The sequence below is a fragment of the Octopus bimaculoides genome, chromosome 1, assembly GCF_046866305.1.
Source record: "Octopus bimaculoides isolate indiv1 chromosome 1, ASM4686630v1, whole genome shotgun sequence".
Lineage (NCBI taxonomy): Eukaryota > Metazoa > Mollusca > Cephalopoda > Octopoda > Octopodidae > Octopus > Octopus bimaculoides.
Genome location: NC_142928.1, coordinates 58049552 through 58074808, shown reverse-complemented (window position 1 = coordinate 58074808; position 25257 = coordinate 58049552). Strand labels below are relative to the sequence as shown.

Sequence of the window (25257 nt, the reverse complement as noted above, 5' to 3'; positions counted from 1 at the left end):
CATATATACTAATATACTGTAGTTAATGATATCGATACAGTGTGACAGACTGGACATGTATTTACTGTCTCTACCTTACATTCCGTTTCTGTATGCCTGTTGTAGTTCAGCCACACATTAGCTCTGACTGAGCAAGCTGCTAAAATACCTTTGACATTCTTACCATGTGCATCTACTTAACATTATCTAGTGTATTTTCTTTTTAAGACACCAAGGTATGGGTTTGATGGGGATTTGGCTGTTATTTCTAGCAAGTCAGATAGCCACTTGTATGTTCCTCCTCATTCTGATGGTGGCCACAACATAAATAGACAAAGTTACTATTCTTCTGTACTTATCATGAGCAGTGTGCATCCCAATACAACAGCTGAGTTATATTGATTTATAGAACAAGTAGTTTTATATTTCCAGTGGCTTTTTTCCAGGAGCTATTATTCTCTCATATAGTGTTTTACTTGGTCTACATTTACTATTGCTATTGTCAGTTCCTAGCTCATACATTCCATTATTCAGCATATGTTTATCTACCTACATTACAAATCCAAATCATTCCCCCTTCATAAATTTCTGAGTCTGATTCTTATTGCACATTTAAGTTAGTTTATTCTTTTCTAAAACAAGTAAGAAATCTCGTATCTCTATTCTTATATATATATATAGGATGTAATCTAGCTTTTGTAGAAAAGATAGATTGTTTGCTTAGTGCTGTAAGAAGTTGCATCTTTGTATAGGCTATTGAAAATGAATACTACCAGAATTATTATAAAAATGGGCTCCCAACAGTGAAGTTTCACCATTACAGCATTCTTACTTCACTAATATCCTTTGTTGTGGGCCCATTTTTACTACCCTAAGATTCATGTTATATATCTTAGCTGAAAGAACTTTAAAAAAAAAACTAGTATATATCCCTAGAAATAATATAGGTGTCACGTAAGCTATGTACAAAATATTGTATTGAAAAAGAGACTAAACTAAGTTCATCAGATTTACCAAGATATTCTGATAAAAACAAAATAACTGTATTCATACTTGTAATATATTCATACTTGACTCTTCTCCTGTCTTTAGATTTAAACTAATGTAACATTTCATTGTTTGCAGGTGAAATTCAGAAAAAAGGAATCGTTGTACCCTTATCACCAGATATTTACAGCCCCATTCTCAAACGTCTCAAACAAGAGGGTATTTGTTCAACAGAAAGTGAAATTAATTTGAACTAAAGCTTGACTTTGATTTCTGTTCTTAGTAATAAAAAAAATTGTTTACCTTCACGGATATGAAAGCAACTGTAATGAAATGAGATATATATCAAGAAAAAGTATTTTTTAAAATTTATGATCTGTAAACATTGTGATGCAGATAGACCCCTTTGTGATTCAAAACCTATTCATTAGGATAGTCTCTATCTTAAAAAGAAAAATATGGTGTATAGTACTGTTTTTATTGCACATATGAAGCTCAATACATGTTCCTGGTTTGTTTTTATATAAAACTATTTTCTATACATATTCACATCACACACAAATTGAGCATGTGCAGTGATTAAGCAATAATCAGTATCAAAATTTTTACTATTTCAATAAATAAAATGATCAGGAAAGTTGAAGTTTTAATAATAATGACCAGAATTTTACTGTGTTTTAGAATTTATGAAATTAATAATTCTGAACAGTTAAGACAATCAGAAGCTAAAATTTATGAGACTATAATTTGTTTGAAATGAAGAATTAACTAGAATTTATTTGGTAGAAGGTTCACTAATTTTTATAGATTTTCCATGCCATTAGAAGAGAACTCAAGACTATATCAAACTATGAGTAAAAAGGGAAATTTAATCCTTAAAAAACGAAAGTACAAAATTTCTATGTAAAGCAGAGCATTTTGGAAAATGGAACCAACTGTATTTCAATTCTCAGAATGATTTCAGTTTCTGAAAATTATTTTCTATAAGTCTATATCTTCGTAGTTAATTTAAAAAGCAATTTATAAACCACTTAGAAAACTACATCAATTATGAATAAAAGAAAACTAAAGGATTTCTCATAAAAGTTTTGATTTTTAGTTTTTATTTCAAGAGATACAAGAGACTGATAAATTTTCATCAGGAATCGATTTCACTGTTTCTACTTATTTCTCATAACTAATATTCTGCAAAACACAGATCATTGTGGCTGTAAATATGATTCAAATTGAGAAATGGAATAAATTTTATCAATGTTTCAAAAGTTGTTTACCTTCTTTTTCCTAATATGAATTTTTGTTTTATTTCAAACTTTTCTTTCATCTGTGTTAGAGATGAATGAATATATGTTTACAAAGGCACTTATATTATGCATGATTTTATGCAAGACCGACATGTATAAGTAACAAATGTGTGTTTAAACTGAAGATCTGAAATCTATTACTAGAACTGAAATTTGTTTGGCCTTACATCAGCCCTGATAAATCACACCTATGATCAGGAGCATTCCAATCGCAACCACTCTGTTTTATTTTTCTATCTTTTAAGATAGGGTGATTTGAAAGATACCTGGCTGCTATTTCTTACAGGGTAACCAGCCATATAGACATCCCCTGTTAGCTTACTAAATACATGCAATGAGTTGCCTACTTGTAATATGATTCTGTTTGATAAAAATTGTGTCAGAATTTTGATATTCCACACTGCTAGAATCCTGTTTTAAAGTGTGTTGGAAATCATCTATCATAATGACCTAGTGAAGAAATTTGGGGATAGTGAGGGAAATGTGTATCTGTAATAATAGGGAGCTCAATATTATATTACTGTCATGCAACCTAACAATAGGTCACTGGATTCACTTGTATCACTTATGACTCAAATTAAGAAGCCTCTATTTTGTTGCTCAAGTTGATAGAAACAGCAGCCATATTTCTATCTTGTTACACTTTTGAAAAATGAAATACATTGTATATAATGTATTCCTACATGTCGGTGAAAGGACATGATAACCACATTAGTTTTCTTGTTCAGCGGTGATAAAAGGCTAAGTAACACCACCTTGTAACTTTAATAAGCTTACAAAAAAAGTGCTTCCAGATTTGTTTGAATTATCAGAAATAGCAGAAAATCTCTTTCAAATCAAGCCCTACTGCCGTAAAACTTGAAAAAACACATTGGATAATATAGTCCTAGAAAAAAACTATGGGAGGAGCATAGCCGGAATGTTTTTGAACTTGGCTTGGAACGAAACAACTTATGTCCCTATGATAAAAAGGAAACAAAATCAATGACACTGATTTGTAGCATGTCTCTAAGTTTTTGTTACAACTTTTAGAAGTTCAATTTCACTCTTTCACTGTTCTGCAGCAATAGAATTTATTGAACAACTTTGTAGTACCTCTAAAGACTTCGTATTCTCTAGCTAAGTAAGAAGGGGGGAACTGGATTAAATAATACTAGTTATCGGTTCCTTATTGATATGTGTGCAGATGTTAGCATGACAGGACTTTATCAAGTAAAAAAATATAGCATTTTATTCCTTTGGTATTTGAAAAAAGTGTCTTGAAAAGTTCAATCAGCAATTTTTATTTATTTTTTTTTACTAATTTAAAGCTCCTCATTTTTTGTAGTTTTCTTTTCAAAAGCCCAAAATGATGATGATTTTTTCAATGAATCTCTATATCGTTTGCCAAATGCTGAAAATGTAGAGATACAATTTCCAATGTAATGATCAGCCTTTGTCAAAATCGCCAAGTCTAAAAGTGGATTGTCCAATGCTGAGCGCACAAATTTAACCTATAAAACAAAAATATATTAACGAAAATTAAGGACCTGAAAGACAAAATTTAGTTTCTATCAAAAATATTTTAAAATAATGCATCTCATAAGTCCAGTAATTTAATGTTGTAATATTAAACTGAAATATAAGATAATGTATCAGTGTAAACCTTGCAGCAATAGAAAAAAAAAAAAGATCTGTATGCGGGTGAAATTCCATTATTCACAAGGTCAAACAAAATATGTTGTAATGAAAATTTCAAAATGAAACAAGATGAATAAAAAAACACATTGGAAATATATAGGTGCAGGTGTGTCTGTGTGGTAAGAAATTTGCTTCCCAACCACATGATTCTGCTTCAATACCAGTGCATGACACCTTGGGCAAGTGTCTTCTACCATTAGGAGCCAACCAATAGGGGTGTTCTACTTCCACACAACAGTTTGTCTAACTGTTATTGCAAAAATATATTTTAGTTGAGAAAATCAGTGTAAGGTGGAAAGCAATAACAATACAGATAGAACATTAGATATAAAAAAAATAACAATATCGAAGATATTGAAATGTTAGTTTACAGATATTATACTTAGTTTTTATATTACAACTTAAGAACTCCTTCACTGAGGCTTCTAAGAACAAGGGAGAGAGAGATTTGTAAATTGTGAATCTATTCTTTTTACATATTGTGAACCATCCACTTCTCATAGTTTAACCCCTTTATCTCCTAGCTTGAAGTTGATCCCCTCCACCTCACCCTGTGAGTTACATGGCAACCTTAATAGCATTGGTAGTACAAAAAAATGCATCCAGTATACACTGTAAAGTGGTTGGTGTTACAAAGGGCACCCAACAGTAGAAACCATGCCAAAACAAAAATTATAGCACAATGCAGTCCTTGGACTCAACTGGATCATGTCAAACCATCCAATCCATGCCAGCATGATTACAAAAGATGATTATGATATTCAAATAATCATGCATATACTATTAGAAGTTTCATGTGAGGAATTTCAAGCAGCCTTTTTGAGTTTCACAGGCTATGAGTATTTAGTGGGATGATATATGCAAGGAAGGACTGGGTTGATTTTTTTTCTTTTTATTGTAGAAAGAAATTTTGGCTGCTAAGATTCAATTTTCATTCATTGTACTGAAATGAATTTCATTCTAACAAAATTCTTTTATCATCATTTTAACTGCGCTTTTGTGGCTCTTGCTATCAGAAGTATAGTGAACTAGAAAACTATAACCAATGATGTTAGCATCCACAAATGGATATTATCAATAAAAGCACTTAATACTTTGCTTTGTATTGCTTTTCTGTGTATGTAAAATACAAAGCACCAAAAAAATTTTAAATATATTAAAGAAGCTGAAATATGTCATGTTTTATTTACTATTGTAAATTCAGAGGTATAACCACAAACATCCACTTCCTTTTCTTCATCTACCACCACCACCCCATCACCCTCTTCAGCAATACTATTACAAGAATGTAAGGAAACTATTAATTCTGTATATCTAAACTTGATGCACTAGTGTCTTCAGTTTGTGTCACAAAACACTGTCCACATTTTGAGTATGAAATGCATCTTCAGGGAACCTAATCTTCTTTATATTGCCATGTTTTCAAGCAACATTATCTACCCAAGCCTCTTGTTATTGTAGTCACCTCTTCCTCTGATCAATCTCTGAAAAAATAAAAAAGCTATAACAATGACAGTTTTTTTGTTTTTTTTTTCTTACCTGCTTCATGACTTTTGACATTTCTTTGATTAAATCTCGGTTGTCAGTAGCAACAAATACAGTTTTTGCTTTGTATTTTTTAACAGCTTTCTTCACCTGGTTAATGACTGTACTATCAGAAGGGAAACACATTTCAGGTGAGAGGCTTCCATATTCTTGTGAATAACCTATACACTGGGCAGAAGCAAACATCTGGCGGCTTTCTGATGTATGGGCACAGGCTGATTTCTAATGAAAGAGAATTGAATAGAGAGTTATATATATATATATATATATATATATATATATATATATATATATATATAGGATCAACTGAAATCATTTTAACAGTTAATTTTTGGCAAAAAGAGAAGGGAGACAATTTTTTCACAACGAATTTTGAAATTATATTACTAAAGCAGAGAACATTGAGATTTTGTCAAAACTGTCAGGTTTAAAACTATTTTTCCAGAAGATATGCAATGATATTTAAGACAATAAAATAACAATTTGTTGCACAAAATTGTATTTTTTTGTATCCTTGTACTAAATGCAATTGAAAATAATAACTTCATCAAATAATTGGTTCTCAGAAAGATATCCAATGGACAAAAACAAAGCTCTCCACTTCTCACAAAATCCTAAAACAATTAGAGCAGTATAAGTTATACATGGCTCGATGAGAAAACCTATCCAATAAAAAAAAAATTTATATAAATCATCTGTAACATACCTTTAAATTATTGCGGATAAAGAATTAAAATTTGTAAACTTGCCCACAAAGTGTGCAATCCAAACTTCAATTTAATTGTCATCTTCTCACTAGGGGTCACTTATTTCTAAAACAAACAGTTTTTATGGTTTATTAAATTTCAGTTGCTTAGTAAGGTTACTGAGAGAGAGACAGTTAAAAAGAAAAATGTAAGGAACTATATTCTACAAACCCAGTCAACACCGTTTCTGAGATGGATTCCTAGAAAAGGTTTCTCAGGAATAGTTTCCATTATAAAATTATCAGCAGCTTTCTCAATATAAGTTGACCATTTGATGTAGTCATGAAGGTGTAAAGTATCTTCACGAGCAGGGAATGGAGCAGGAGATCCAACAAAAGCAAGAACAGGATATTTAGAAGCTGGAAATCTGAAGATAAATAAGAATATTAATAATTGTTTCTAACATAAGCACAAGGCAGGAATTTTGGATGAGGGGTTAGTTGATTAAATCAACTCTAGTATTTGATAGGTACTTACTTTTTTAATCCCAAAATGAAAATAAAGAAGATCTTGGTGTAATTTTGAACTTAGTACATAAAGAACAGGTAGAAATATGTGTGTGTGTGTGTTAGAGAGAGAGAGAGAGATTTGCTGTGTTTTAGAAGACTTGTCCAGTTAAATAAAATTGAGGCCATAAAGACATGTTCTTTATGTCCATGCCCCCAGAACACAATCTGTCCCAAACAAACATTTCCTCAACGTCCCATCTTCCTAACACCTCTCCCATTCCTCTACCTGTGTTCATCACTTAGTGTATTCCCCTCCTCTCTATCTCTCATTTTCTCCTCACAAACTTACCTGCACACAAGGTTGGATCTCTTCCCCCACCAAATATCCTTTTAACACCTTCTCTCTCTGCCTATATCCACTCACTACATTCCCTCTGCCCTGCCATCTCTCACTCTCTTTCCACAATCTCATGAACTTACCCATCCACTCACACTATCCAATCCCTGGTCCACTACACTATATTCACCTCCCTGTAACTTGGGTGTATGCCACATCACATTTTCATCATCTTATCTCTCTTCAACTGAGGCAGCCATGTATCTCCTCCACTACAAGCCACCTATTTCTGTCCCTTTATTCATACTCTAACATCTCATCACCTGGCACAAAGCCACCCAACTCAATACTAGTCCCCCCCCCCCCCCACTCAGTTGAGGGAGGAAGGAAGGCAAGCAGGCAGGTAGATATGTAGGTAGGTAGAGAGAGAGAGAGAGAAATCACTGTTGCTGTCTGCAATGAGTATTCAGTTGTTCTAGCAACCAAACTACCTGCTTATTGAATAAAGCGTAAATGGCTGAGTATTCCACAACCATGTACACTCAATATAATTCTCAAGCAGAATCAACATGTGTGATCAAAATGTATGGGCATTAATATTAGTATAGTGTGTGTAATAAGTATTCCTTCCATAATTGTCTATTTTGAACCGTTTAGCATTTAAACCAGCTATATCTGGCCAGAGTATTTTACCAGTTTTATGTTCAAACTGGCCAGATCCAGCCTCTCATATCTACTCTACAATATCATTCTAAAAATAAACAATCACATCATTAAAATCTCAAAGTTATAAATTAATGCATGATTAATTCAAAACAATGTGAATAAATAAGCATTTCATTTGACAGTAATCTGAATGCTAGAGAATTAAGGGAATTCTGAGTATAGATGTCTTTTGTACAAAAGTGTTTCTATCCTGTTTTGTTTTGAGTGAACCTATGCACACTTAAGAACATAACCCAACAGATTTATATGATTAATGATCTCAATCACTTACCTATTTAACCATCTGTCTCTTTCGAAATGGTTGCTAACATCAAATGTTAGTGGTTTATGGAATTCAGATTGAACAAAATCTACATTAAAGTGGTCCCAAAATGGACCAAAAGGATTCCCATCTTTTGCATTGCATGAATCTTTGCTTGAATGTCTTGCTTGGTAGCAGAATACTACAATTTACAAAGGTGAAAGTAAAATTATTGCATAAAATACTAATTGATAAATCAGAATGAAAATATATATTAACACAGAAGAAACAAATAACTAATATGGTATTACATTAACTAATATAATATAGTTTAACAATATATTTAGCAGTATTTTATATGTAAGAATGCTTGCTTCCCATACTGTCCCTTCCATTATTCTTTTGTGCATGGTTTCTTCCATTTCTCCCTCTCCTACCACCCTGTTATTCCAATTCATACTCTTGTTTCTTTCACCCTCTCATCTTAGTTCATCATGTATCATTACCCACTCTTCTATTCAGTCTCTTGATTATGTTGTCCTGTTGAATGGAGATAGCACAGAGTAGGGAAAACTTTTTAGCCTTGCAGTGAAGACAGCAACTTTTATACTGCTGATGCCTGTTTACTAAATAATACTATAAGATAAAGTTCATCATGGTAAAACAACAGAATCACATTCATAATTATATCTTAAATAGGTAAATGGCTTCAAATTTTTATAGTGAAGTAGAACTAGGGTTGTGACACATTCAGAACTTTCTCAAAGGAAAATACATATAAGATATATTAGACATTATAAGCACCAATTTGAGACAGAAAAAGAACTGTCCAACTGGCAGGACTCAATAAAGTAATTACTTCCCAGCTAACTGTGTTACTAATTGCCATACAGTATACTTGACATTCCATTTCCTCAAATTAGACATTATGCTTTTTGGTATTTTAACTGTACTGTTCTATCTCCATGAGAATATTTGCAGCCATTTAGAGCTAGCAGGATAAACTATTTTACTGATATCTCACATGGAAAGATATCCTATTTCAATGTGTGTTAGGAAAAAATAAACCCAAGGATTGAATTATAAATGTATGTGTAAGACATACGAATATCTAAGTATAAATTTATATGCAAGAGACATAAATAGAAGAAAATACTGAAAGAGATAAAGTTTACCAATTCTTTTGTTCGGTGGCCAAACCTCAGGGGCCAATTCTTTCATAAACTGCTCCATAGTCATTACTCGATGATATCGCTTCAATGGTTCAACTTGAAAATATTTATCAAAAGCCACACATTCCTGAAAGAAAGAAAAAAAAAATGTTTCCCTGGAAGCACTTCCTTTTAAAATCCATTCCTCAGTCTCAATATCATCTCTTCCCACTTTATTTTCCACTGATCACCCCTCTTTGTGCATCCAGTTATCTCTCCCTCTCCTCCCAGATATATGTGAAGACTGCCGTCACCTTATCATTCTCATCACCCGTCACATTTGCTGTTGAAGGCCACCCCTTCACCTATTCCCCCACTCACTATAGCCACCTCTACATACTTCTAACATCCATCTCTGTCACTGTACATCTCTCCCTCTCTCTCACCCATTCCACTGTCCTACCCCACACATCATCTTCATATTTTCTGATCAACCTACAGGTATATTATATTGTTATCTCCTCCCTTCCTGTATTGCCACTTACCATCTCCTTCCTAAGCCACTAGTATTCTTTCACCTTATTTACTATCAGCCACACCCCCATCTTTGTTCCATTCACTACATCAATCTCTAACTCCAACTCTAACTATCTCTCTCATGAACTTATTATCTGCCCTTCATGATTCTTTGTCCATATTTCCTCTTGGTGTCACCTAGTATCTTGAGAGTATGCTCTGACATCTTGTCACTACCACCACTGCTTTCATTCCAGCCACCCTTAACAACCCTTATATAATGCTGGGTAGCCAGGCAACTCCTTTATAGCAAGACACCCACGTCTGTTCATCTATGAACACCTGACACGAAGCCATCTCACCTTCTACTACAGTTCAGTTGTGTCAATCATATGAATCTCTCCAGTCTTGGAAAACCTGTAAAGCTTGTGGTTACTGTCCCTTCCTCTTGACTAAGAGAGAGAGAGAGAGAGAGAGAGAGACAGAGAAAGAGAGAGAGAGAGAGACAGAGAAAGAGAGAGAGAGAGAGAGAGACAGAGAAAGAGAGAGAGAGAGAGAAAGAGAGAGAGAGAGAGAGAGAGAGAGAGAGAGACTCTAAAGTGCTCAATACACACGTCTAGAATTGTGTGAAGGTTATTCTATGTAAATAGCGAGTAAGTGTATTAAGCCTACATAGATTATGAGATCATATGTACAAACTCCTTAAGCAGAGAGAAGATGGAAGCACATGAAAGACAGGTTTTCTAAGGTTAGATATGATAGTTTGACACACACTCACACAGACATTTATGTGCATGTATGAACACACACACACACACACACACAAACGTAGATATATAAACACACACAAACACACATATATACACACATACAACCATATAATGACAGCTGTTTATAAGTATTTATATCAAATTTTAGATATTAGAAGTAAAAACAATGAACAGTAGTTGGTAGGATTAAAGAGTTGGCCTTCTCCAGAACAGAACCACTGTTGCATATTTCTAAAGAATGGAGTACAAGAAGGGGCACTTACCCTCTGATCATGAGGTTGGATCAAGTAGCCTTGACAGAAGCAACCTCAATAACTTTTATGATCTTCTTTGTGTTATATATCACTTATAATGTAGTCATTTTACTGTATTACATGTCTATCTAACCCAGTGTTTCTCAAACGTTTGTCACATACCCCACAAGATTTGTAAGAAAAAACTCCATAAAAACATGTGACTACTGCAAACAAAGCATACAGCATATATATATATATATATATGTATGTATGTTTACACACACAAACACACATTGATATATATATATATATATATATATATATTCAAACAAAGTTTAAATTAAAACTTTATTGCAAGTTTTATTCACTTATGACTTACCATAGCATTGTAACTTGCCCACCAATATTTTAGTTGGGGTTCCACACCCTCGCCGAAATATTGCTATGCTCCACCAGTGGATTATGTGTTCCACCTTGAGAAACACTGATCTGGCCACTGACATTAGGCAGTGTAGTGCCCTTTAAATATTATTATTATCATTATTATTATTATTATTATTCATTCATTCATTGCTTCAATACATTTAACTAGATTTTTGGAACCTAGTTAAATCCAAAATCACTTGTTTCAGTCATTTGAGTGTGGCCATGGTAGGAAACCACTTTGAAGGGTTTAGTCAAACAAATTAACCCCAGCACATTTTTTTTCTAAGCCTCTTACTTATTCTGCCTCCTTTTTGCTGAACTACCAAGTTATGAGGATGTAAACAAACCAACATCAGTTGTCAAGCAGTGGTGGGGAGCAAATACACACACACACATACACAAACAACACATATACAATGAGCTTATTTCAGTTTCCATCTACCAAATTCATTCACAAGGCTTCGGTTGGCCCAAGGCTGTAGTAGAAGGCACTTGCCCATGGTGCCACACAGTGGGACTGAACTTGGAATTATGTGGTTAGGAAGCAAATTTCTTACCATACAGCCACACCAATAAAACATTTTTCTTGAACCTCAACAAAAAATAATGTTGCAACTTACGGATCCAATCACAGAAGCTTTGTATTCCACCCAAGGTGGGATCACCATTGTTCTATTTAACCGTTTGGCAAAAGCCAAACTTCCCAAAAATTGTTCTGCTTGGTTTCCAAAGCGACCTGTAAAAAGATTTGAGAATTATGAAATAAATGCTTCACATCAAATAATAAACTGCAATGTTAATAAAAATCACAAATTGTCATCTGCTTTACAAACATTTCCTTTAAAATATCTGCATTTTTAACTTTTTTCCTTTCTGGAGACCATTTATTCCAAATTTATACAACATGAGGAGAGAATAAGTGTGTAGTTAAGAAGTTAATCTTAGAACTATGTAATTCTAAGTTTGATCTCAGTGTAGCACCTTAGTCAAGTGTCTTTTTAAGTTTTAGGTTAACAAATGCCTTCATCATCATCATCATTTTATGGCCATGCTCCATTCTGGCATAGATAGAATGGTTCAACAGTATTCAGCAGGTTAGAGGGCAGTGTCTAGCTCCAATATTTCACTTTTGGCATAGTTTTCATGGTTAGATGCCATTCCTAACACTGATCACTTTACAGAGTGTACTGGGAACATTTCATTTATGACAACAAGTACCACAAAAGTTGTCTTGCTGTCAGCAAGACTAAAAAACCCACTCAAGGCCTGCATTGTTGCTGTTCAAATCAATTACCAATCACTTAGAGGGCAGGGGTGGTTTTTGTGACACCAGCACTGTTGAGTCACTTTGTAACTAGCAAGTGAAACTTTGGAGACAGACACAGCACAAAAGCCTACCATTAGCATGTGTGTGTACTGGTCAACAAGAGAAATATATATATTTGTGATAAAACTATCAATAAAACAGTGCGTCAAAGAAAAATGCTTTGAGGCACTTATTCTGCATAAATTATAGATATTTAGTGGTGTTCTTGACATCAGAAATGCAGTGAACAAGTGACATGCCCAATGTAAACATAACACTATCAAATGAAAATGTTTATATTGAAACTTAACTCAGTGGCTTTTGAACTGTTAAACAAAACCAAAAACTAAATATCAAACAAATGTCTAAGGGCTTACTTTAAAAGTTTTGGATTTTCAAATTTTCTAATATGAATTAATGAAATAATAAAAATGTTTTTAAACAAATCAAGTCAGATTATAGATTTAAATAATAAAAAAAAAAAGAAAAGGAAAATCAGTTGTGACCTAAATATATCAGCACATGCTTTGAAAATTCAGTGAAGGCCAGCCAATAAAGCTGATATATAAAATCTTCAATTTCACCGTTATGTGCAATGAACCAAAATAATCTTAAATTAACAAACTGAGGCTTAGTAATAATTTTCTATAATTTCCGATGCACTAACGAAAAAAAAAAATTGTATAAAGGTGTTATAAAGAAAAAAAAGTTGCAGGGCCTATAGATAAACAGTATTGGGAAAAACAGAATGATGAGTATAAAAAGAAATAATAGGTAAGTTGGTGCTGAGTGGCCTAGCAAGTTCTGACTAAACAAGGTTGTGGTACTGGTGTAGCCTATGGAACATGTGTAGCATTCAGAATATACAATGTCTTGGTCTCAGTGATACTATTTTATATTAGACTGGAAACACCTGTTATATAATATAGTGTGACAGAAATGGTATGTTATACTTGTAATGAATCTATTAAAATATAAGGTGGTGCAACATTGAAGAGAGAATAAGAAAACATTATAGTACTACACAATTCTAAACTTCTACAGATCACAACTGCACCCTACAGTCTTATATATATGAGAGACTACAACCAAATAATGGCTAGCCAAGCAATAGTTAGTGATTGGAAAAATCACAAAAAATTTCCTCACCAACATACTATGATCGCTAGCATGTTCTTTGCTCTCCATCTCCCTTTTACCACTTTAATTTTTGCATTTCTGAACTGCTGAAGCACACACAGTTTGGTATCTCTCTCACCAATTCAAACTAAATACTTTAATAAGAAAACAAAAAGCTATGAGGTCTAGGCCAAATCATATCTTTAGCAGTCATCATACTAACCCTCATTTAATTCCAATAGATTTCAATTTCTGAGTTGTCTCCCTTAGAATTTCCTTCATTGGACACTAAACTCGGCTTGCGAAGACCCGTTGCAGCAAGTGAGATCGAAACTGAACCAAATTCGGTGACTGGCACCCGTGCCAGTGGAGCGCTAACAGCACCATCTGAGCGGGATCACTGCCAGAGCAGCGGTCTCGCTTCCGTGCCGGTGGCACGTAAAAGGCACCATTTGAGCGCGATCGTTTCCAGCTTCGCCTTACTGGCACTCGTGCCGGTGACATGTGAACAAAGCATTGGACTGACTCCTGTGCAGGTGGCACATAAAAAAAATAAACACCATTTGAGCGTAGCTGTTGCCAGTACCGCCGGACTGGCCTTCGTGCTGGTGGCACGTAAAAAGCATCCACTACACTCTCGGAGTGGTTGGCGTTAAGAAGGGCATCCAGCTGTAGAAACTCTGCCAGATCAGATTGGAGTCTGGTGTAACCATCTGGTTCGCCAGTCCCCAGTCAAATCGTCCAACCCATGCTAGCATGGAAAGTGGACATTAAATGATGACGATGATGATGATGAAATACCGTTATAGGTTTAATTACTTAAGAATGTAACAGTGACTTAACTACAAACTATAAATTTTGATACAGAAATGGTCAATCAAACATTTGGTGGTGATCTATTGATGTAAACACATCAGATTTAATGACTTTATCATACAAATTAGGGGTTTAACTGAATTTTAATCCATCTATTTTCAACTGCTTGTCACATGATATGAAAAAGGTATCATAGCATAGTAACACTTTTTGTTTTTTGCTTCAAAAGCGATAGCACTAGTTGATATGGAACAGAAATCCTTGAGAGTAATATATACAACAGTATGAGAAAACCCCACACAGATGGGATATGTTATATCCAATATATACTCATCTAAGTTCTAGACATTGGTGGAAACACAAAGATTTCATCAATATTCACATGTAATTAGCCTCACAATTTAACAGAAACAAAAATCAGCAGGAAGTAATTAAACTTTCCCTTAATTGAATTGTATAATCATACACAAAAAATCAGAGAATAACGAATTATTCTTAATCCAGATTCTCTCAGATACTAAATTACAGAGAACAAAAGTAATCTTTTGGTAAGTGTTTATTTCACAGTTGAGAAACTCTTTCTAGACTGATATCATAAGAGGATTTGAAAAAACGATGAAGGTTATACACAAAGCTTTATAACAATATCACTTGATTAAATTAATGTAGCACAAACTATTTTTATGGATAATTAAATATGATAGAATAGCAATTAGCTAGCACTAAACTGTTAACATATGTCGGTGGCATGCTTGATTTTAACTGAATATATAAATAGTTAATCCTTACAATGATTTCATTAAGTTTTGTTTTACATTTATTTTATGTTTATATTTGTGTAATTTTCATATCTAATATTCTTTCTCATAGAAATACAAAAGCAATGAGTTTTTAAAAACACAAAGTAAAAAAAATTTAAAGGTGATTAAAAATTTTAGTCATTTTATTTCAACTTCTTTCTTCTCACTCTTACATTTCAGAACCCCCACCCACTCACAAAAATACCCAAATCATTTTTAACGAAGGCTGACAAATTTAGTTTATATTGATTTATAGTAAAAAGAATTTATTGAATCACATACTTCAGCTAGATTAGTGAAGAGTTAGAAATGGTAGAACAATCAAACTATACGGCTAATATTGAGTCAAGTGAAGTCGCCAATACTGCCCGATTGGCACCCGTGCCTGTGTCATGTAAAATACTCCATTCGATTGTGGTCGATATCAGTGCTGCCTGTCTGGCTCCTGTGCAGGTGACACATAAAAAGTCCCATTTGAGCGTGGTCATTGCCAGTGCCGCCTGACTGGCTCCCATGCCAGTGGTATGTAAAAAGCACCATTCAACCGTGGTCAATGTCAGTACCACCTGACTGGCCCTCATGCCAGTGGCACGTAAAAAGCACCCACTACACTCTCAGAGTGGTTGGCGTTAGGAAGGGCATCCAGCTGTAGAAACTTTGCCAGATCAGATTGGAACCTGGTGCAGCCTTCTGGCTTGCCAGCCCTCAGTCAAACCGTTCAACCCATGCCAGCATGGAAAGTGGACGTTAAACGATGACGACGGCGATGATGAATAATATTGTTAAAGCAACGAGCTGGCAGAGACGTTGACACACAGGGCCAAATGCAAGGCGGCATTTCATCCATCTTTACACTCTGAGTTCAAATTCTGCCAATGATGACTTTGCCTTTCAGCCTTTTGGGGTTGAGCACTGGGATCAATGTAATTGCCTTACCCCTCCCCGAGTTACTAGTTTTGTACCAAAATTTGAAACCATTATTATCATTATTAATACCATTAAGACACTAAGCTGGCAGAATTGTTAACACACAGGACAAAATGCTTAGTGGCATTTCATCTATCTTTTCATTTCTGAGTTTAAATTCTGCCAAGGTTGTCTGCTTTTCATCCTTTCGGGATTGATAAAATAAGTACCAGTTGAGCACTGAGGGTAATATAATTGACTAGTCCCCTCCCCACAAATCACATATATATATCATCATTTAATGTCCACTTTTCATGCCAGCATAGGCTGGGCAGTTCAACACAAACTGGCAAATGTGGGATTGCATCCAGCTCTAATGTCGTTTTTGACATGGTTTCTATGAATGGATGCCCTTCCTAACACCAACCACTTTACAGAGTGTACTAGGTGCTTTTTTGGCGCCACTAGCACAAGTGAGGTTGTCATGTAACTTGCAAGACAGAAAAGAACAGGGGAGGAAAAGGAAAGGAAGGAAAAAGCTTCCACTACTAAGAGGAAGTATTTACAAGGGGAAGATGGAGATGAGTGGCTGTATGCCAGGTGTTGAAAGGCTAAAATATGATAGAGGGACAAGGACAGTTGTCTTGCTACAAAGAAGATATATGGCTGAAGGAGGTAAGAGGAAGGTAGTGATGGGGAAGTAGAACAAACTTTCATGGAAGAAGGTGAGCATAAGAGAAGACAAGGATGGTGGATCATGGAAGGGGATGAGAAAGTGGATGCTATACACACACACTTACATACACACCATATATCATCATCATTTTAACATTTACTTTTTGGAGACACAAAGTCAGACAAAATTCATTGAAGCAGATTTTCTTTGGCTAGATGCTCTTTCTGTCACCAAATTCCATGTTTCCAAGCAAGGAAGACTACAAACAAAAGACACTAGTGTAGGTGGATGCTCTGAGAGTGTAGCTGCTAGAATAAGAATAACCTGGGCAAAGTTCAGAGAGCGCCTACCTCTGTTGGTGACGAAGGGCCTCTCGTTCAAAGTAAAAGGTAGACTGTATGACGCGTGTGTGCGAACAGCCATGCTACATTTGTCCACCAGTGCGATGTTGAACACTCATTCCCACAGTTCAATATTAGCACACAAACACATATCTCCAAATTGTTGTATCCAAAATCATACCAAAACAGACATGGAGCTTGGGCAGCTCCTGTCAAACTGTCCAACCCATGCCATCATGGAAAACAGATGTTAAATGATGTTGATGATTATATCTAGGAGGCCTTATAGAAGTATTAAATTAACCCCAGCAGTTGACTGATAATTTTTTATTAACTCCAGAAAAATGAAACAATGTTGGCTTCAACAGAATTTTAAATTAATACAAAACGTGGCACAATTAAATTAACATTACAGGTATTTTGTTTGACACTCTTCTAATCAATTTTGACAGGTGATGATAGGAAATGAAGAGTAAAGTAGTTTTTCTTGTTTAGAAAATGGTATGACTTTAGAAATAGAAACATTAGTGCAAAAAGTATGTATAAATATCATGTGTTAAATTACAATATTTGGACATTTTATTCCAGCTTTACGTCATAACATCTTATTATTAAATATGTTATACATATAATATATAAATATAATTCTGTGCTAAGCATTAAAACGTCTTTCAGTGATATGATGTGCATTAATCATCATCATCATCGTTTAACGCCTGCTTTCAATGCTAGCATGGGTTGGACGATTTGATTGAGGACTGGCAAGCCAGAAGGCTGCACCAGACTCCAATCTGATCTGGCAGAGTTTCTACAGCTGGATGCCCTTCCTAACACCAACCACTCCGAGAGTGTAGTGGGTGCTTTTACGTGCCAATGGCACGAGGGCCAGTCATGCGATACTGGCAATGGCCACGCTCAAAAAGGTGTTTTTTACGCGCCACCTGCACAGGAGCCAGTCCAGTGGCACTGGCAACGATGAACGTGTGGGACGCTTACAGCACCTAGGTTTCTCAAGCGGTCACCCATCTAAGTACTCACTAAGCTCGACGTTGCTTAACTTCGGTGATCGGATGAGAACCGGTGCTCTCAGCGTGATATGGCCTATAGACTATTATATATGTATGTATAGGAACAAAGAGATGACATCAGAAAAAAAACTAAGCTCATGTAATGAACTGCATTAGCTTACAGCTGTTTCTGCTATAAGATGTGGTAGACTCTTAGTTGAGTCCCTGGGTAACATCCTATAGCTTCATCAAAGCCTTGAATATGAAGTGTGCTTTATTTGTGAAAATTACATTTTCAGAACATACAGGCATCAGGAGTGAGGAAGTTGATGTTGATGCCCATGGAAAGATTTGTCCAAATGTTGAAAAAAATATGCAAATATATATGTGCGTATACCAGAATGAAAAAAGAAGAAAACTTACGCAGACATATAGTCATGCAGAGAGTCCACCACATCTAGACATAAAGTCAACTCGGAGTTCACCACATCTTATAGCAGAAACAGCTGTAAGATAATGAAGTTTATTACATAACCTTTGTTTTTTTTTCTCGTGTCATCTCTTTGTTCCTATACCACTGCATACTCATCTAACATTGTGTTCTAGACCATATGTATATTGAGTTCTACACCAGGTTATTAGTCTCCGTATGCCTATGCAAAATTTTAAAATACATATATGTATATATAGATGATGATGATGGAATCTCTCACTGGTTTTGAAGTACACTTTCTTTGTCAGTCATAATGCTTATGTTGAATGTGACATTTGAGTCCCACCAATGATTTGGAAAGAAGCCCGCAGATGTTGCTATTATTATTATTATTATTATTATTATTATGCGAGGCAAAATGCTTAGCAGCATTTTGTCTGTCTTCATGTTCTCCGTTCAAATTCCACCATGGTCGACTGCGTCTTTCATCTTTTCAGGAGTTGGTGAAATAAGTACCAGTTGAGCACTGGGGTTGATGTAATTGATTTATCCCCTCTCCCACAAAATTTTTGGACTTGTGTCAAAATGTGAAACTATTAGATAGACAGGATTGATACAGAAATGACGGAAAGGGAAGGAGAATAAGTTGAAAAGAGAGTAAACAAACATAGAAAGAGGAAGAGTGGGGGAGAGAAAAGCAAACAGAAGAGACAGAGAGATACAGATAGAAAGATAGATATATAAAGAAGAGATGACTGATAGAAAGGGAAAGAGAATAAGCAGGAGAGAGAGAGTAGACAAACATAGAAAGAAGAAGATAAGTAAGAGTAAAATAGAGAGCCAAGTGAAATGTGAATATGAAGAGATTCTGGAGTAAATAATGTTAAAAGATTTTATTATTAATTATTATGCTATAAGACATATATGAAAATAAAGGTTATAATACAATGAATATTTGGTAGAGATGGACTATATGTAATCTGAACCTTCCCCCCCCCCCTTATAATTGCGTATACTTTGTTAAAATATTCGGTGGAGATGGAGTATATGTAATCTGGGTATACCCCACCTTTTAAATTTTGTTATTTTTTTTAAGGAATCCTATGTTTCAGACCATGGAGAATTCGATTCTGGAAAAAAAATTTCTAAAATCTCAATTTCAAAATTTCGATTCCCCCGCCCTGGTTTTTATATAGATCCACAGGGTAAACCTAACCCTAACTCAAACCCTAACCCTAACCCTGACCGTAACCCTAACCCTAACACCAGTTTTGTGAGATTTGGCTGTTATTTCTAGCATGTAAATAGCCTGCTTGGTGGGGGGGGGTGAAATTTTTCAAAAAATTTTTTTTCAGAATCGGAATCTCCATAGCCTAAAACGTGGGATTCCGTAAAAAAAAATTAATAAGGTCCAGCCGTGTAAAATAAGAACTAAAGGGATCAATAGGCAAAAAATGGTTAAGTACCACAGATCTAAGTGAATCACTAAGTGCGTAAAACGCATAAAATTCCAAACCATCTTGTGCGTGGATGCGTACGTGCGCGCGTGTGATAGAGGTAATACTTAGAGATCAATGGTTGAAGAGAGAAACTAATGAAGTTACTCAGGAACGGAACTACAAAAATTATATCAAAAACAAATAGGCTACAGTAACTAAAACCCTAACACAAAGGCAAACATTAGTGATTCAAATCTGTCAATTGGTGGCTCTGGTGAACATCCACGCCCGTAAGGATTTCTTGGTAGGTTACAGATGTGTTCATCGCTGTCATTTGAAGCTCAGTTTACCTTACGAAAGTAAGTGAATTTGGTTACCGCACCGTTTTGAGAGTTCAGTATTATAGCTATTGGCTCAATCCAATGCTGAGCATATATGAACCGCAGACCTTTCAGCTAGTTATCTGTTACCCTACAGACTTGGCGAACTTTCTCAGAGCATGCGACCAGTTCTCCGTACAGTTTCCGTCAACCAAACTTCATAAGGCTTTGGTTCACCTGAGGCAACAGTGAAGACATTTGGTTAGCCCAAGTTACCGACCTGAGGTTATACAACACCATCCCTTGATGTTAAAAAACAGGAACTCAAAATATTTCGCACGTGCTAGAAAAGATGGCTAAACTTCGTCGCAAGTTTAAAGCAAACCAGTGTCAAATCGGGTATAACGTTTGAACGTTCTTGGGCGAAGTTTTTGAATAACAATCACTACCTCATGGGGAAGAAAAAGGGCAAGGGACTGGGAGATATTTTTTAAAACTTTTTTTTTTTAGTATTCCTGTTTTTCTTACAATAGGAAGTAGGAACTTTTTACAGTTTACCTTCCCTCACCTCCACCATCATAGGATAGTAATACCTATTCCGAAACCCCACCCATATAAATAAGTAATAAAAATTACAAAAAAAAAAATCATCCCAAAAATATTACTTACCCATGCAAGGACAGTAGACTATATATCCACTTTGGTCAACGTCTAAGGACCGGCACTGCCCTACAATTATTAGCAACACTATTGTAACAACATTCAAAATAGTGTAAAAAGCCATGCCGCTCTGAGGTATTTCTCTTCCAAATCAGTTCAATAACAGGATTGGTGGTATAATATATAAATAACAGGGGAAGAAACCGAAACTGCAGCAATAAATAAAAATTGTTTTTCGAGTGTTTTGTTAGGTTATATGTGAAACAGCTTCCGTGAGGGTGTGATTCTCGACAGGTTGCATGACAGCGGGAACTTCGATATGTAAAACTTCATAGTGTAATCGATACAAAACAGTGATCAAGGGGAATTAATCAGTTAGACAGGTGTTTATCGCAATAACTAAATAAATTATACATCTGTTTGACGAAGACGCACCCACATATTTTATGTTCCGTCCGATACCAGTTGACTAAAAATGGCAGGGAACTGCGCGAAGAGAATGTGTAGATCAAGGGAAATAACTCTAATATCACTAATTTCTTCTGTCCTTAAAAATTAAGAATAAAATAATAAATCTGACTTTCTTTGTGGACATATAAAGAACGAATATCAGTTCTATCGCCTGAGATTTGAAACTGCATTTTAAAATTACTGGTCGCACTTTTGCCCGCCAAATCAGTTTGTAGCGCGGAAAAACTTATCCTGTCAATTAAAACAATGATTGATGAGTTTTTAATTACCAGCTAGGTGAAATTAAATTCAGATGAACCAGATCTGACCTGAATATTTAGCTAAGGTTTGTCCATCTTTCTATCGGCTGCAGACTGTTATAAATACGATCAACTGACCAGCCAAAGGGGTCAGTTCCCTGCTAGCGATCGTGGCAGCCTGTTGCAGACAGTTTGGGGGCTGAACAAGAAACGATGTCACTGGGTCAAATGAAAACTACTGTTATCATCTCTCCTTTCTCCCCCATTCATTTCTTTCACACTGACATACATCTACTCACACTTGATTTATCTATCTAATTGTCATGCCTACCACATTTAGATTACCCTTTCTATCACATGTCACACACCACACAAGACTAAGTAGATTGTCAACAAATGCATACAGTTAAAATTATATGTTGATTTTCATCGATCCAACGTGGTTGATTTATAATCGTAAATGTAACGAAAATAAATCATGTTGCTTGAAACTTCACCTTTCAGTTACACACTTTTCAACAAGAAGACATACTCTGCAAGAATCATCCTCATCGTCATCAGTTACGTCCGATAACTCCAACCAACACATCATCGTCAGATTTTCGGACCTCTTCGTTACAGATACTTTGATTGAATTATAAGTGCTTGGCAGAAGTTAATTTTTGATTTCTGCTCACTACATGTCAGTATATATTTTTTACTTTCTATAATTTAAAAACTTATTTCTATTACCTTAGATAAATGGGATTGTTTTATTAATTAATTTTAAACCTATTAGATAATACAATTTACCAAAGTAAACGAACAACAATATTAAAAACGGGACAAAAAAAGTAATAATAAAGCTTGTACACTTTCTTAATTATACACCACATCGGGAGACACTAGTGTTCAGTTCAAAAATGTTTTATCATTTTAGCATTTGGATTACTCTGTCAAATGCAATGCTTATTTGTTCGCATTATTTTGAATTAATCATGCATTATCTTGCAGCTTTTCGGATCTTATTTTTAGAATGTTGGCGTTAGGAAGAGCATCCAGCCATAAAAACCATGACAAAACAGACACTGAAGCCCGGTGCAGTCTTCTGCCTAGCCAGCTTCTGTCAAACTGTCCAAACCGTGCCAGAATGGAAAGCGGATGTTAAATGATGATGATTGTATAGGAAAGTGGGTTATACATCATTAGATGTATACCTGACGTTCCTGTATAAAATTAAGAATATAACGGAACGCTGAACTCCAGACTATCAACTTAAACAACATTTATTCAGGTGGTTAATATATACATTTTTAGCTCTTGTTTGTTGTTACAGCTTCTGTGTATGTGAGCATGGTTGTTGGGACATTGTTATGTAGATGTGAGCGAGCTGTCTAGCGTAAGTTCGAAAGATGGAGAGAGACAGCTAAACACGTCCATGCTCAATCACTGGCCAGCAAGAAAGAGACAGAATAGAAGCGGGAATGCTTGGTTGTTGAATTCCACGCATGCGTGAGACTACGCATGCGCACAGCGCTACTACAATTGTATAGGAGGTGTGATAGGCTGGATCTGGATGGTTTGAACATAAAGGAAGTAGAATATTTAAGCCAGATATGGTAGGTTTGAATGCTGAAAAGTTTCAAGCAACATAAAACAACTATGACATTACTACAAGTGAAGGCCATGTTAAAAGCCCTGAAACAAACATACCCTCACAGAAGTGATAATTGAGTGAAATACCTACCGTAGTAAAAACTTCACTGTCACCAGCTTGGCTCCTCCAAATATCTTGCTCACCATGAACTGAAGTACATAATCCACTGGCAAATTATGCTATTTCAACATTTTCTTCTATTCAGCTGTAGGTGCAGTAAACCCCTCTCCTCCACCACTGTTCTAAAGGTGTATGGTGGAGTGAAGGAGTCACGGTGGCATCCCATAAGAGGTATCTATTTGTAACCCAAAGCAAAATGTAAGCTCATTGTGTCTATTGTCATCATCCTTGGACAATCCAATGGCTTCATAATTGAGAATATATTTACCCCAGCTACACATTTATCTCATAGTTGTGAGCAAAGTGACTAGCATTCAGTAAAAGTGAAAATCCATGAAAACCTCCAGAATTGTGTAACTTACTTCATTGACATGTCGTTCTTCCACATATAATGGATCTGATTCATCGATCAGTGCAGATGCAGAGCTTATTTAGATTAAACAATGTTTCTGTTAATGTTTGAAGTATCAAAAAACAACATTTGTCTATCCTCAGCTTCTTTCTAAATTAATTAGGATATTAATTTCAAATTTTGACACAAGGCCAGTAATTTTAGAGAAGTACGTTGATTATAACAACTCCAGAGTTTAACTGGTACCTACTTTATCAACCCTGAGAGGGTAAAAGACAAAGTTGACCTTAGTGAAATTTGAACTCAGAATGTAAAAGATGAAATGCTGCTAAGCATTTTCTCAGCATGCTAATGATCTGTCAGCTTGCCATCTGACTTTTCTAAATTAATTAGGCCATTAATTATAAAAATTCTGAGACCTCAATCACCAACATGAAAACTAGTCAAAAAATGAAAGAAATGACAAAAACTATTTTTATTGCAACAAAACTCTACATGGCAAACTTGTGCTGATTGTCATGGCTGAAATAACTGGATCTTCATCATTTGTTCCTCAGAAATGGATACCTCTGTGCACAATCATCCAAATGAAGAAGAAAAGAAATTGATCATAAATGTGTACAAGAATCCCATCTTTTTTGCAGCTTGAATAAAAAATCCTACCCAGACATTGCCAATATTTACAAAAACAACTATTCTGGGATCATTGACTTGAAAGGTCAGATCAGTTTTCTTGAAAACAAGATTCTAGAGATGACCAAACATACTGTTTACTAGACTGTCCTCTCATTCTACATTACTCCCTAACTCACTTTATCCAAACTTATTTACTCTTAGACATCATTATCATAGCTACAATAAACCTTTCTGATGACCCCGTTCCTCAACTGGTACTTATTTCATTGACTCTAAAGGACGAAAGGCAAAGTTGACTTCGGCAGGATTTGAACTCAGAACATAAAGACAGACAAAATTCAGCAAAGCATTTTGCCCATCATGCAAATGATTCCACTAGCTCACCACCTTAACCAAAGCCTCTAATAATGCATTAATTGAACATTTCAAAAGAAAGTAAAAACAAGCTCGACATGGTCAGCACTGAATGTAAGGAAGACTTTTTCCTGTTATCCAGCTCTGATTAGACAGACTGAGACAAGGTGAAGATTGATCTATTGAGCAACAGTTGGAAATGGTAAGGACAAATTTTTAATTCCAATTATGATTACATAACAAAATCTGTACGTTATTGTAATCTATACTTTTTCCTTTATACTAAAAAAAATAAAGAGATTTAGCAGATTCAGAAATCATATATAATTTATCTATTCTTTCTGAAGACTTCAATTTCTAGCCTTACAATGAAATAACCTGAATCAGAGTAATCAGGAAGAAAAAAGATTTTGAGATTTTATCAATGTGATAAGAAATTTGCTTCCCAACAGCATGGTTTTGGGTTCAGTCCCCAGCTTGGGCAAGCATTAAAAACCATGAGTTTTTCATTTGTAGAGGTAACATGACTCTCATAG

At 35.2% G+C, this 25257-nt stretch overlaps 2 protein-coding genes, 1 long non-coding RNA gene and 1 pseudogene across 12 annotated transcripts in view; 2 read left to right on the top strand and 2 right to left on the bottom strand.

The window, feature by feature from the left end:
- LOC106869155 (alpha-aminoadipic semialdehyde synthase, mitochondrial) overlaps positions 1–2228 on the top strand; it is a 150589-nt gene extending 148361 nt beyond the window's left edge. For all 9 annotated transcript variants that reach the window (XM_089351567.1, XM_089351553.1, XM_014914763.3 and 6 more), the window contains one exon: positions 1105–2228. In XM_089351567.1, coding sequence (XP_089207693.1) covers positions 1105–1223 — 119 coding nt within the window. In that variant the 3' untranslated portion in view covers positions 1224–2228. The remainder of the gene's footprint in view (positions 1–1104) is intronic.
- On the bottom strand, positions 2049–21416 carry LOC106869159 (GDP-fucose protein O-fucosyltransferase 1). 2 transcript variants are annotated; one of them, XM_014914771.3, is made up of 7 exons: positions 20923–21416; positions 11711–11826; positions 9167–9290; positions 8022–8193; positions 6410–6605; positions 5487–5714; positions 2049–3760 (listed from the first exon to the last, which is right to left on the bottom strand). In XM_014914771.3, the coding sequence occupies exons 1-7, from the start codon at positions 21035–21037 to the stop codon at positions 3572–3574; spliced, it is 1140 nt and encodes a 379-aa protein (XP_014770257.1). In that variant the 5' UTR covers positions 21038–21416; the 3' UTR covers positions 2049–3571. The 2 variants fall into 2 exon arrangements, with proteins under 2 accessions (XP_014770257.1, XP_014770258.1); XM_014914772.3 differs by lacking the exon at positions 20923–21416 and adding an exon at positions 18485–18621.
- LOC128250139 (5S ribosomal RNA) lies at positions 18044–18163 on the bottom strand (annotated as a pseudogene).
- Positions 21417–21484: 68 nt separating the features above from the next.
- LOC128247561 (uncharacterized) lies at positions 21485–25041 on the top strand. The gene is made up of 2 exons (XR_008263876.2): positions 21485–22305; positions 22638–25041. It is a non-coding gene; the product is annotated as an uncharacterized LOC128247561 (long non-coding RNA).
- Positions 25042–25257: the final 216 nt, after the last annotated feature.

What these genes read in the sequence shown, in the direction of transcription:
- LOC106869159 (XM_014914771.3), bottom strand. Translation starts at nt 21,037, where the DNA reads ATGGCTTTTTACACTATTTTGAATGTTGTTACAATAGTGTTGCTAATA. An exon ending in AGTCTACTGTCCTTGCATGG is followed by an intron (nt 11,827 to 20,922) that starts GTAAGTAATATT and finishes ATCTTTTTACAG; the next exon opens with GTCGCTTTGGAAACCAAGCA. An exon ending in GCCACCGAACAAAAGAATTG is followed by an intron (nt 8,194 to 9,166) that starts GTAAACTTTATC and finishes TGTAAATTGTAG; the next exon opens with TATTCTGCTACCAAGCAAGA.